The 14,391-nt window shown below is 42.5% G+C and overlaps 1 protein-coding gene across 3 annotated transcripts in view; it reads right to left on the bottom strand.

Annotated features, from left to right (window-relative positions):
• LHFPL3 (LHFPL tetraspan subfamily member 3) overlaps window positions 1-14,391 on the bottom strand; it is a 240,326-nt gene that overhangs the window by 29,354 nt on the left and 196,581 nt on the right. Inside the window, exon 3 of one of the 3 annotated variants that reach the window (XM_088533194.1) lies at window positions 7,025-7,072. The exons of 1 other annotated variant lie outside the window; for it this stretch is intronic. In XM_088533194.1, the coding sequence (XP_088389320.1) occupies window positions 7,056-7,072 (17 nt within the window). In that variant the 3' untranslated portion in view covers window positions 7,025-7,055. The remainder of the gene's footprint in view (window positions 1-7,024; window positions 7,073-14,391) is intronic. One more of the 3 variants, XM_088533195.1, reaches the window with a different exon arrangement.

Genomic DNA, 14,391 nt, shown 5'->3' with positions numbered 1-14,391 from the left:
GAATCACATGGAAACATGGTAGAGAAGAGGAGCACAAAATAGACTTTGACATTATGAAGGACAGAAGCAAGGAATGCCAGAAGAAGACAAGGTTAGAAGAATCTTGATTGGCTTGTCAGGAAAGGTATCTAACATCCCAGTTCTTAAGTCTGTGTCATCCTCCCTTACTCCCCCAAATACATGTTCTCTTTTCCTGTCCAGAAATGTCATCTGGATAGAATATGAGGATTTGGGTTATTTACCCTAAGGGCTAAGCATCTCTAAGGTGCACGTGTGCAAATCAACTCACGGTGGAACATGTGCTTACTTGTGTATCGCACACAGACCTGAGATGCGCCTGTGCACATACACAGACCATGCGCCTGTGCACGTGGACGTGCAGAGGACCTGCACAGAGTATGTGCCTGGGGTGTATCGGACTTCCATGCCACAGCGCCTGGGAATGTGCATGTATCCCAGAGATATCCCCTCACTGTTTTAGCATGTAGCACTTGCCCACACATCTGGGTAGAAGCAAATTTTGCAGATCTAAGAGATGGTGTGCTGGATATTGTACGTACCATTCATTGACTATACACACCTGTGCACAGGTGGTCTCACCAAGGGAACATGTGACCCATGGATTCTGGATAGCTGGGATTATCATGTCCTTGAGTCAAGCTCTTAGAGTCTGTTCTGCAGAGACCATCTGATATTCATCCAGAGGTGAGCATGCTCCCCACAGACATATGCTATTGATAGGGAGATGTAATGACTTAGATGAAATCATTACTTTACTTATCCTTCCAGTAAGTCATGTCCTGATTTAGTAACAAATTCCATTTGTAGATCATATTGTCTCCGGTGAGTCTGCTTTACAACAGCAGTGCAAACAAATTAAACAAAGTTTTGATATGCTTTTATCAAAGATTTGTCCCTAGTGTCCTTTGATTTACTTCTTGAGATCTCCTCTGGCACAAATTGCATAGAAGCAATATTTTTTCCCCTCTCAAACTTGATCTGAGCTCAAGCACCTCTGAGAATATATGAGTGCTGCTCTCAGAGCTGGCTTGAGGCATTTTGGAGAATGACTGTGCTCCCCTTAATATATAACAGGCTGAAGATAGCTGAATATCTTCATTTCAGTGAAATTGCTTTTTTTGTGTGTGTGCATTCCTTGGCATCCAGATGGTGATGCTCTGTGAGTCCTGGGCCTACCAAAGTAGAAAAAGCATCTGTCTTTTCTTGTTGGTTGGTGATGTGAGCTAAAGAGGCATGTACTCTCCTTGCACCCTATCCACTGTGCCCTCTCTGGTGAGGATCAAAGTCACCTGGCAGATCTTATTTACCAGGAGGGAAAGATTCTTGCATTTTTCAATATTTGCAAAGGTTAGAGATGTTAAAAAAGCCTATTAATTTCCACCAATCCAAGTCTGTTGAAGATGGTTCTCTGTGGCAGAGAGTATGGCATCCGATAGAAAAGAAAGATCTGGAACATAAAGAGAACACCCTGTTGCACAGGCACCAGGACAGTCTTTTTTGTTTTAAGTCTTCCAGAGGATCATTTTCCTCTGAAAATGATTGAGAAGATGTGATTGAGAAGATGAGTAATTGAGGTCTCATGGTATTAACATGATTGCCAACAGGACTAAAAAAGGAAAATGTGTTTTAAAAAATATGAAAATGTTCTTAATGATGAACCCGTTGAACAGACATAAAGTTGAAAATAACCATTTATTTAGGAGACAAGCAAGGTGTTATGTGCAACAGCATCATCCAACGCTAGTTCAGCTCATTCGCTAGGTTAAGATATTGCCAGGTTGATAAAATGCTGTTGTCCCTCTACGTTCTTTGGGTAGTCTCAGTGAAAAGAAGGATTGTCACTTTCTGGCAAAATAAATGAAGTTTTTTTAAAGTAAGTCAGTGATTTACAGCAAATGCAGTATCTGTGACAATGGATAATTTAAGATCCTTAGGACAGCTGTAGTGAGTAGTTCCCACATGCTTTGGTTCCCATGGGGCTGATTGTATCCACCTGACACAGGGGTTTCATGTGTTAGGGCAGAGATCAGCACCACCAGATCACATGGGGTTCAGACACCAGCCCAGTCCTGTCTACCAACTACCTCCAGAGCTGCCCCTCCTTTCTGATCTTCCTAGTGACTTTGGTGGCCTTTGGTCATAGGAAAAGTTGGACATTTTGCAGGCTCATTGATGCAGGAGGTTGGGCAACCCTAATGAAAGAGTATAACTGTGCTCTGCTGAAGGAAAGAAACTTTTCACCATCATTGGTCTGCATTTTCACACATCAGAGAGCTGGTGAGTCTTTTGAGCATGGAGACATTGGCGGAACTTCTTTACTGTGAGGATGACAGAGCACTGGAACAGGCTGCCCAGAGAGATTGTGGAATCTCCTTCTCTGGAGATCTTCCAAACCCACCTGGATGCCACCCTGTGCCATGTGCTCTAGGTCTCCCTGTAGGAGCATGGGGGTGGGAATAGATGATCTCTAGAGGTCTCTTCCAACCTTAAGCATTCTGTCATTCCACTGGGCAGATTCCACTTCCCCAGCTATCCTGTGGGCTTTTGGGAGCAAGCTGCTTTCTGGCCCTCAGCCAGCAAACCACTTAGACGGGAGCACACCTTTCAGTACATGGATCATCCCACTGAATCTTTAGTGCTCCTCACACACTTCCAGGAAAGAATGTGCTTTGCTGGGCTGGGTCCAGCCTCTGTCTCATTTTCCCATTTGTGTAAAGCTTCCTCAGGTCTCTTGAAGCTGTATCAGTATGCTGGGCACCACACAGGACAGCAACTCCTTGAGCAAGGAGTTGCTCAAGGCACAGTCACACTCTCAAAAATGAATGCATGGGGTGTATTTCTGCTTAGAAAAGCACTGTTCTTCTGGGCTGTGAGCAGTATGAGCAGCAGGGAGCATGTCTAAGCACTGTTCCAGTGATAAACCTATGTGCTCTTGTCTATCCCCCAAATGATAACACTGGCAGTGGTGGGGCCAACACATAGCTGAAAACAGCAGATGGCAGCAGAAAAGGATATGGTATGTTACCATTTTTGTTATGGATGGATCCCAAATCCCCCAACATGTCGTGGCAGCTGTATCTTGCGCCAGCAAGAGAGAGTGGGTCAAGTGGAAATATTGGGTTAGAAGAACTCTTAGAGATGACAGAAGCCAGCGTAAGTATCTGGAAACCAGGGTCTGCCAGGGGCATGAGACAAGAAATGTCCTGCTCAGGGCATGCCTGGCTCCACAGCACAGAGAGTATCCAAACACAGCAAATAAGGCAACAACGTCATTGGTAAGTGAGACGGAAAGGCCAATCGTTGTAGAGAGCTTTGCCTGCAAAGCATGTGTGCTATCAGCCAGGCACCAGGGCAGTCAACAGATCCACAGTCGCTGTGAGGAGCTGTGTCCTGCCGGGGAAGTTCAGGAGAGAGCCATGAGAAATTCTGAGGCATAAGAGTTACTGAAACACTAGGAGAGAACCCACCCAGGAGAAATGTTGGGAACTGATTTCATAATCTCGTGTGGCCATAGCTACGTGTGGCCAAGGGTTGAACAAAATGGTAGGGGGTAATTTTGATCAACGATGACAGTCTCTGAATAATTTTCCAGAGTTAACCTTTACCTGAGTGACTAGACTATACCACAGTTAATTAGAAAAAAACGATTACTGTCATTTGCTCTGCATCATGTATTTGAAGAATGTAACTATGCCAAAGGATTTGGTGAAGGGTGGATGCTCTGAGGCTCAAAGAGAAAGCCAACCTTGATAACAGGGTTTGCAGGTGAAGCCATGTGAGCATGACTCAGTTGGACTGGGGGATAATTTGCTCATGATACTTATCTGAAATCACTCAAAAAGATACACTGGTCACAGTAAGTTATTTTAGCACGGGGTTTTATAGCCTGGGACTGCATTAGGGTAGTTTACTCTTTGTTCTTGAGATGATTGAATATTAATTAATTAAGAAATGAATGGCTTCACTCAAGGACAGAGCAGAATGCCTTTTTATGTGACTCTGGTTCTTCGAACACTGCTTAAGTTGGCTGACTGCTTGGTATTGGTCTTTGTAACATTAGCAAGCATAAGCAGGGCTCCTACCCTGGCTGCGTATGCGAGAGCGAGGGGCTGTGATATTCAACAGTCTGCAGAAGTTCAGGTTTTTCTCTCTTATGAATTTGTCCTGGTGTCAGTCTAATGTGTGAGCCATTTAGACTGGTGATTGCATTTTGTGGCTGAGCTTGTTAAAATTGTCTGAAATAACAGAATCACACAGAAATACAGCAGGAAAGGACTTCAGGAGGAGGTCATGCAGACCACTCCTTGTCCCAAGGCAGGATGATTATACCAAAGTCCTTTCTGACATGCTTGGCTAACCCTTGCCCTTAAAGATCTCCAAGATGGAATTTTACAGTACCCATGGAGAGTCAGCAATTCTCCCTACTGCTGAAAAGGTCATGGAATTTTTGTTTACAATATTTGATTTTAATATTTCTCACTAGAATTTAAAGCATGGTTTCATGTTCTATTAATCATATAAAGCTGCTGAAAAGCAAAAAAATCATCCTAATTTATTGGCCACTCCCTCACACTCATAAAATAAGAGAATTGAATTGGAGACATTCTTCTCATAGAAGGGAAATCAACTAAGAGACCTTTCTACAATTGATGCGTGAGAACTGCAGATCACACAACCCAAAGATGGCTAAGAAGATCAGCAAGAAACACTCAAATTATGCATATGAACAGGCTGAAATCTTGCATGGATCAGCAGTTCTCTCCCAAATACTGGTGTGTGAGAGATGGTTGTTGGGAACAACCCTCTAATTGGGGGTCAAAGAGTGGAGAGGAGGGAGGTGGCAACCAGGAGGGTTGGCACAAATCAAGGAATTTGAACTTTAGGCTCAGAATAGATTAGAGAAAGAATTTTGGAGCAAAAGTACTTAATTGGGTGCTTTGGGAGGATGAGCGATTTCTTGTCACAGTGGCATAGCAGCGTAGAAATACTCAAATAGCAAATTTAGGATCTTCAAGGGGGAATAGAGTCAGGCAGAGAAAATGCTGAGATATCCATTTACCATGAAAACCATGCTATTTAGTTTTGCTTGGTCAGATGCAGGAAGGTGGGTCTCCTCCCTGAAAGGAGAGGAGATAACAATTTGCTGGGCAGCCTGTCTCAGCATGTTCGTTGTGGGTCAGAAGGCGCCGAGCTCGGAAAGCAGCACTATAAATTTTTGCAGGTATTAAGAGGAGAAGGGGAGTTGTTTTGGTGCCCTCTTCATAAAAACCACCTAAAGAGCTCCTACCTGTGTGGCCTGCCATGTGTCAGGGATCTGCCCATGGGAACACAGCAAGGAGCTCAAAAACAGGGCTATTGATTCCTTCTCTCCTCTACAGCCCATCCCCAGCATTATCCCTATTTGAAACCATTGTTTCCAGACTCCTTTTGCAATGATTTCGCAAAATAATCTTACCTCTGTGGTGTTGCATTTTGCCTACCCTATTTTCCCCTAGCTTTTAGGCCTCTGTTGGTGTTAATTAGGGCTTCCTCAGGCTTGTTAGCTTGGTGTTTTCCTTTTAGGAATAGAAAAGGTGACCCTGCTCACCAGGTGGATTTTCTCTAGCTCTGGCAGTTCTAATCATTAGTGTCTTAAGGAACTGAGCTAGGGATCTTATGTGGGAAAATTGAGAAGAGGTATAAAAAGATCACATAGACAGCTGTCAATGCCCGTTGTTACAGCTCCAATAATTCAAAAGGTAGATATGTTTCTGATAGTCGTTCTGTTCTCACACAACATCTGCTGTAATTCCACACATATTGCCCATACTGTGTACAATGGTTTTAAATGACATTTTTGTGGCATGATAAGAAAAGGCAACCAACACTGTACACATAGTGCAGCTGCAATTGGTAAACTGGATATGGTGAGAGAAATAAACTGCATTTTATTAGCTCCATTTTATTATCCTCAAATGTGCAACAGTGACCAGTGCACTGATATGTCACCTCTGGTTTCAAACAATAGCTCAGGGCACAGCGAAAACTATTAGAGCCACTTCACTCTACTCTCCATCTATGCATAGTCATTAAACTGCAGAGTCATTGGAAAATTTAGGTGGAAGAAATCTCTGAAGGTCACCTTGTCCAAACCCCTTCTTGAGACAGGTCTAGTTAGGGCTGTTTGCTCAGGGCTTTTCCCAGTCAAGTTTTGAAAATCTTCGAAGATGAAGATTACACTAAGTCATGGGGCAACCTATACCATCGTTCTGATGAAAAAATCACAGTGCTCTTAAACATGAGCAGCCGCCGCGGGAGAAGAGAAGCAGCTGAGTTCTGCTGCTCAGTAACAGGCAGCACCAGGGTACCTGTGGGCATCAGCATTTTTCAGGTCACTATGGTTGGTCTCAACTTTGTAAGCATTATATACACTCAAAAGAAATATGTAAATACAGGAAAATATCATATTTGTTCATGGTAAGCTCTATAACAGAGTACTGTGAGAACACAACATTCTTCATATGGCACCTGTCACATTAAGTAGAATGTTTCACAATAGGCGACAAAGCATTTGCATCGCAAAGGCAGAGATGTAGGCAGCAGAGATGTACGTAGCAGCCAGCTGCGCTAAGGGAAGGCTCGGCTTCGAAAAAGGCAGCGCGGGAGCAGCTGCTGCTCAGCAACAAGCGCAGAAGAGAGGCGAAATTGGCTCCGACTCCTGGGAGCTGCAAACAACCAAACCCAACAGGACTCTGGTCCTTGGGGGCTTTTCTGAACAGTACTTAAGAGCAGCATATGCAGCTCGCAGATTTGCTGCTAGCAGTTGCTATTAGAAAAGGAGGTTTATTAAGAATATACAAGACCAAAGATGAGATATAGCTATCAGACGAAATGCTTACATGTTGCTCAACATGCTACCTGACATCAGAAACACGAGACAACAGCAGAAAGCCATGCAACGTATTTTGGCAGAAGCGCGCACACATTTCACAGCTTGTCCCCTTGATGCCATGCTCACACTTACATTAGTCTGTGTCATACTACCTTAATTTGTTTTAAGCATTTCCATCATCTGTGAGGTAGGGAGGGAAAAACAGAATAGTTAAAGTATAATCAAGTGAGATCTTGCACATCGTAGTATCATCTTTAAACAATCTCATCATTTACTATAGAGGGGAGAGCGTGAATTGCCCAGGTTTGTTCCTCAGTTTTTCCCAGAGGTAAACTTTGAAAGCCAAGTGAATGGTTCAATGGGGTACTAAAGAGGTAGATGAAGAAACTAAGATTAACAGAGGAGAAATAGTGACAGAACATAAACACATAAATAAAAGCAAAGCAGTCCCAAGAATAATCGTGCCTTACTGCATTTTTTCTGAGCATGAGAGAACCAAAACTTTTGGTAACATCTTTCCATCAGTGGTGAATTGAAAACACCATGTTAACCTAGTTACTTCAAAAATATTTGAAGAAAGATGTTCAAAAAAATCACAAATAGGAATAATCAGATCAGAGATAAAAGTACATACAAGCCTATGGGAGTCTTTCTTCTAGATGAGAAATTATAGTAATAATAAATGTGGATCTTGATGGTTATTATTTTTTATTATATTCGCAAAACTGCAAGCACTATTTGAAAGACCCAACCTCCAAACTCTTATTTGTACAAGCTGTCCTAATGGATTAGATCCTAAAGACAACCCATGGCTTGTACTGCAGTTATACACATGCCAAGCCCAATCCTGTGCTACCCTGTACCCCTGAAGTCTTCAGGAAGCCTGTTGGGCTCAAATGACTGCATCTATTTTCAGTTACCTCTTCAGACAATTTTCTTGTGAATTTGCAATGCTTTGCGTAAGTGCATAAAATTTTTGTGCCTGATGAGGAAAGATACTAAAAATTGCCTAGAGCTGAAGGATTTGTATCAGGAAAAGAGGTGCATTTGCACATCTATGTACAGTACTGTTGAACAGCTAACAATCTGTAACAAGGATGAAGGAAATAAAAGCATCTCTCCCTGAGGAATGACAAGCAGAGCAATCAATCGTCACAAACTACTTCTATTCAAGAGCATCTTGGAAGGAGATGCCAAAATAGACAGAATTTGACAGACTATTCTTAAAGCAGTAATTTCTTAGCTAAGAATATAGATCAATGGTTCCACTACCACTTTAAAAACTCTTTTGAGAAGAATTTAAAAGTAGATTGGACATATAAACCACAAACAGCAAAAACAAAAATTATTTTCTAACTGGGACTAACACAGAAAACACTAAAATACACCTGAGAGATTATTCACAGCAGCTGTAGGTGTCTAAATGCATTGATTAAATGACAGTTATGTCGCTGATGAAAGAAATCAATATATTAACTTATTAACTTTTCTCAAGGTTCACAGCAAGCAAAAAGAAATATATTTTATTTATTTATTTTTAGAGACTTCACTGGCTTTCTGTCCTTTTTGGAAACTGTGTCTTGGTCTCTCCTAAACTAGGGAATTGCCTCGTCTCCTGCTGCTATTTAGGCAGTCATGGAGCAGCCCGTGGTGCTGCAGGTTGCGCACACACTGGCTGGGCATGGAGGCATCAAGCAAAGCAGCCATGTCGTTTATAATGCTGGAAAACCTCAGGTGAAATAATTCATCAAAAAAGTGTCATTGACAGCATTTTGCCCTGTTTTATCCTGCTGCTTCTGCGCTGTGAGATTTGGTGCTCAGCAGCGCGTGCCAACGCTCTTGCGCCCAGCCAAGGGGAACCGCTGCTGGTCTGCATGCGATTTGTGCCATTGCATTGGCTTGGGAATTTGGGGAATGCCAGGGAAAAGCATCCTCAGGCTTTCTCTGAACACATGGCTCCCTCCCGGTGTAGGTGGGCAACAGGGGCTGCTCCTGAGGGCACATTGGCATTGCTAGATGGTGCTGGGGACGTCTCTGCTTCTCCTGCCCTGGGACTTGTGGTCTTGCCCCATATGTCCTGGAGAAGCTCTGAGGAGCTCAGGTGCTCCAGTTCCATGGGCATGGGTTTATAGGCTTGGAACGTCTTGCTTTCTTACCACCCTGCTTGGACAGCAGTAACTGTTTTGCTACCTCCATGAATAGAGAAAAAACCTATCCAAGTCACTACAGGGAGTCTGTATTTATAATGGGGTAACCAAGGACAGCACATGGCTGTTGTTGTTTAGATGTACAAAGCAGCCTTGTTCTGGAGCTATTTTAAGCAGAATCTCCTATCCTTCGGGATCCTTGAATTTAGGGCTGCGAGAAGAAGTAATCAAGTTTGTTATAATCCCTTTCATCTGAAATGTCATACACATGAGCAAATTACACATTTGGTTACATTGTTGTAAATTTGCATTTTGTTGTTTGCATCCAGTAACAAAACACAATTTTAGGCTTTTTTTAAGGGTTACAGTAAAATTCTACATTATATATATCATAGATAATAATTTACATCTAAAAATAATGAGGCCACCCTGCCTATGGCAACAAACAGGCTTTAATACAACAGCAAAACATGCCCTGATGTGTCTTCGTAATTAGTCTCCATTGATTAAACATGCAGATTATTTACTAAAATCCCAGCACAACCAGAAGGAAGAATAACTAAAGCAATGGCTGTATTCCAGGATCATATGCAATTCATCCCTCCTAAGACAGCTCAGCCTCTGTAATCTCAAGGAATTTATAAAAGAACAGGGAGAAAGCTCTAGGTTAAGAATATTTAGCATAGAAAATATTTGTTTATCTTAAGTAGTTCTGCTATTCTTGAGGAGAAAGGAAAGAGTCCAGTGTGTTAAAGCCACTGATGTCTTGCAACAAGACATAAGATGCTGTGTCAGATTGCTAATGGAAATGATCTTTATGATGTTGAGATTTTGTTGCTTTTAATTAAATATCACAGCTCAGCCCCTGCAACCCTGCAAGCCTCTGCGGAGGCTGGAGCTGTTGAATGGATACAGAAGGCTATTTTGACCATATTCACAAAGTTTCTGCTGCACATCAAACTGCACAAGTTGCTTATTTTACAAGACAGCAATTCATGCCTTTCTCTTGAACAATGCAATCTTTGGCACTTCTTTTTGAGCACATCTCTTAAAATGAAGCTTTCTCTGGAGCAGCTGTGTAGAGGAAGGGCCTGGGAGGCCTGGGAGTCCAGGCCTGAGAAATGAGCATTTTGCCCTGGCTTGCCCTTTCCCATCCCTGGGTTTTGGGGCAGATGCTGGCTATGAACTTGCAAGGTGGTGAAGGACACCAGTGAGAGCCAGATGGTGCTCCGGGGTCAGAAACGAGGACTTTGAGCAACTTACAAACAGCTAACGGAAATTACCAAAGAAGCCAGGCAATTTCACCAAAGATGCTTTCATTAAGATTTGGCTTTCACAATGTGCTCCTCATGTACGGGCTGCAGAGGTGGGTGCTGCGCCCTCGGTGCTGCCAGAGCTGCTCGGTGCCCTTCCCATTCCTGCTGCCCATCCTTGCTCAGCAAAGCTCTTAGCGAAGTGACTTAACTGGAGTGATACTCCCAAGGCTTCCACAGCAAAAGTTTGCTGCTTCAGCACTTTTCTAAATGAGGATGGATTAATCACATGCCTAAAAGCTTTGCTGGAGGGAGATGTGCACTCTTAAGCCAGACCTACCTCCATTTTTCTCCTTCTCACTTTGCTGGCTGGGAAAAGGATGGGCAGGAGAACCAGAGAGCCCATCCGCTTGCAAAGAAGAGTTGCTGTAGGGATGGTATCTAAGTCATGCAAAACAGGGATGCAGGAGTTTCCATCACCCAAGCTACCGAACTGCTTTTAAATTATGAAGCCATGGAATAAAAACACAACGTTATGCTCATTAATGTAAGAACACTACATTTAATACATACTTTAAAAAAATAGCACATTTCTTCTTTTTCTGACTGAAACATATTTTCAACCCTTCAGGTCTTCTCAGAGAAACAACTAAGACAGGATTTAATCCATGTAATCACACCTTTGATTTTTTCCCTTTATGTATGACTTTTAAAAAATCTGTTCTCAAAACTTCTTACTCCCATCAAAAGATTCTTTTTTTTTTTTTTTTTTTTTTTTTTTGCTTCTGAGCAAAGCATACACATGTTTATTATTTAGATAGTAAACTCATCTGTGATATTGAGGACAAGGATCTCTGCTGAATTCCTACAGTCAACAGATTTCAATATTTATCTGTATGGCAAGTGGTTCAGGTCCTTTTGAATTTCCTTCTCTTTTAAGCTGCTGCTTTTGTTTCAGGTCTCCCTAGACTGCTAATATCGTTCACTGCAGTGTGAGCGGAGGTTCACACCACTGGAGCTGTAAGAATCATTGATTTTTTTTTTGGTTCAGCAGCAGAACCAGAAAGAAAAGTTTCCTACCAACTTTCAGAAATGAAATTTTGAAAAACTTGGTTTCAGATCAGGAAAATACATGATCTGAGCAACACGTTGTAAAGGCAGAGGAAGAAAGACCAGCATTACAAAGCAGAAGAACAAGATGTGGCAGCTATTCTTGTTTGACCCTGTGCTCAAACAGAAGGGCATTCACTGAGGTCGAGACCACACACTGCTGCCACATACAGGGATTTGAGCCAAAATCTGTCTTTTACTGGAGAAGCTCCCTAGACTCCAGCCAAAGGTCACCTGAGATAAGATGTTCTCAAACTCTCCTGTTGTGGCTATTTTAATTACTAGTGAAAAATATGGTGCAGTCAAGAGGGAAAGATCATGTGTTTAAAGGAATGACTTTCCAGCCCGGTACATCAGCAATTTGGTGGAGACTCAGGGCACCTGGGTGTCAGTCTGTGGGCAATGGCCATGCCAGCACTTTATGCCAGATTAAGTCACAGTGAAAGAGGAGATGTCCAACAGTTGCCCCGGCAGGGTGCTGAGATGTTGCTCTCCTAGGAGTGGACAGCAGGAAGAGGCTGGAGTCCAGGGGGACAGTCAGTACAATCAGTACAAATGCAAGGAAAGGAAGAAGCTACCACCAAGGTCCATCCTATTTCTCAGGCAAAGTTATTGCAGAATTTGACTCAAATTCCTGCATAATTGTGTTATGGACCTAACATGCATTATTAACAAAACAGGTAAAAATGTAATGCTAAACTCTACTCATCACCTCTGAACATCTCGGAGATCTGAACTACCACTTGCCATGGCATTTCATGCCCATAAGCTCTGCCTGCGAAGGCAGATCAGCTCCACCAGCAAAACGGGCAAGGCACCATCACAATCTCACCTGCCTCCCTGTGACCTCCTCACCCTTTTGCAATCCAGCCCATACCTGGAGAACCTGCACACCGACGCAACCTTAGGTAAGAATGTCTCTGGGCTGTACATCAGCTCTCTTGCACACGTTATTATTTTTGTATCTAAATCTTCTTTAAATACTGGGCAGACTCTTTTCATAGTTGGGCAGTCATTTCAGCAAATGTCGAAGTTGATTTACAGTTTGTACTTTGTACACTTTCTGCAGTACAGCATAAAATTGAGAGGCTTATGTCAAATTCATTCATTCATTCATTCATACATGGACTCATTCAAGAACAAATTAATTTTAAAGCACTTACAGCGTATATAATGTTTCTATGTCATGCTTTACAAATCTATAAGGTAATTTATAACATAAAGTCTACTTTGGAAGAGAGCTGCAGTAGAACAGATAGCAAGGCAATTTCAATCTAAAATATCCCAGTGCCATGCTTCCCCAGTACCTGCAAATAATATTTGATAGGAATCATGAGTAATCAGTTTCTGAAGCAATTTTTTTATGTAGGGAAAGGGTGTCATTGCAATGTCCACTTGCCAAAACAGGGTATTCCAGGACAAATTAGGCTTTCTAACAATCAAGCACACTAAAGAAGAGGTCGGAATCTGATTTCCAATTAGCATAAGTCTGGGATTACACTTATGCAAGATTAAAATGAATGCTTTTGGATAAATACTTGATTAATCTCACAGATAATTGCAATATTGTGGCTATTTAATTGATTTTAATAAAGTTTCCACTCACGAGAACAGATGCCCTCCCTCTGATATTACTCTTGAGATCCTTATCCTTTGGCACAGCCAGTAGAAGGACACTGCAGCATGAGGCAAGTAGGTCCCCAGCACCATCTCAGTGCAGCACACTGGAGGCCAGGCCAGCACTTTGCATTTACGAGCATTGCTGCCTTCCTTCCCTTCGTTCAGCAGGATCTGGGAGTTGTCAGCCCTGCACAAGACGGGCCCCCAGCTACTGGGTGCAGAGGAATCCAGATGAACTACTTGTCCTCTCTCACAGCCAAATTCCTTCTCCACATGCAGCATTATTGCTTTAATTCCCTTATGTTGCATAATTATCATTAGGAAGTGTGGTAGGAAATCATTAAAAATGTACAAAGGTAAATGATGACCCACATTCAATCCTGGGATGAGCAGCTACAGCTCCGCTGGATTCCTGGGGCTGGCATGGACAAGAACAAGCACCTAGTTTAAGGAGCTGACAGCCACTCAGTGTATGACAGCTACTCTCTCTCCTGCCAACCTGGCATCTCAGCTTTTCCAGGGGCTTTTTCCACAAGCAGAAATTTAATATACTAACTGTAGAAGCAGTAAAATAAGCAGCAATGGCTAAAAAAAGCCTCCATGCTTTTCTCCTCACTACTCATCCAGCTTGGCTTGTAGGTGATATCTGTGTAGAGAGTCCTGTAATTTGGACACAGATAGTGCATTCCTTCATCTCCTCAAGAAAAACAGAGACATAATTAGTTTGAGGTGACTCATAAAAGACGCATATTCCACAGATAAAATTGCAACAGAGAGCATTCAGAGAAGCTATAACCAAGGTGTCATCTGTGAACAGAAGGTGGAAGGAATTTCATTCTTCCTAACAGCTAAAGCCTGTAGACCAAAGAGTCTAATTCAAAGCAGCCATTCCTTCTCCTCACATCAGAGGAAGAAGATCCTAGCTCAAATCCCCCCATGCAGTGACTTTTGAGCTATTTATAAAAAGTGGAACAGCTTCTACAGCAGAGTTTAATAAAGGTCATCCCATCACAGCTGGTAAGGTAGTCAGTCAGCACGACACAGTCATAGCACCAACCAGGAGGGGACATTGATGGGACATTTGTGGCATGCAGAGCCACAAAGGCCAGTGGGGTGACCCCTGTGCTTTATGGAAGCTCACACAGGATGAAAAAGCTTTTCCTTGCCTCACTCTTCAGCTGTGCCCAGGTTTCTCAAACTGGCCACATCTCAACTGATGATGTTGGGTATTTTAAACTTCTTGGCATAGAAATTAATTTTGCTGGACATTCTCTTTGTGAAAGTTGATTTTCAAAGATGTTTTGAATTGGATCTCCCAAACGCCAGCACAGTGAAAAGTCCTTTTGAAAAAATCAACTATAGCCAGCCT

This window comes from Tinamus guttatus, unplaced genomic scaffold (assembly GCF_059628265.1).
Source record: "Tinamus guttatus ecotype Peru unplaced genomic scaffold, ASM5962826v1 Tinamus_guttatus_pri_ptg000489l, whole genome shotgun sequence".
NCBI classification, from domain to species: Eukaryota; Metazoa; Chordata; class Aves; order Tinamiformes; family Tinamidae; genus Tinamus; species Tinamus guttatus.
The sequence above is the reverse complement of the archived record's forward strand: the minus strand, read 5'-3'. Positions and strand labels throughout refer to the sequence as shown.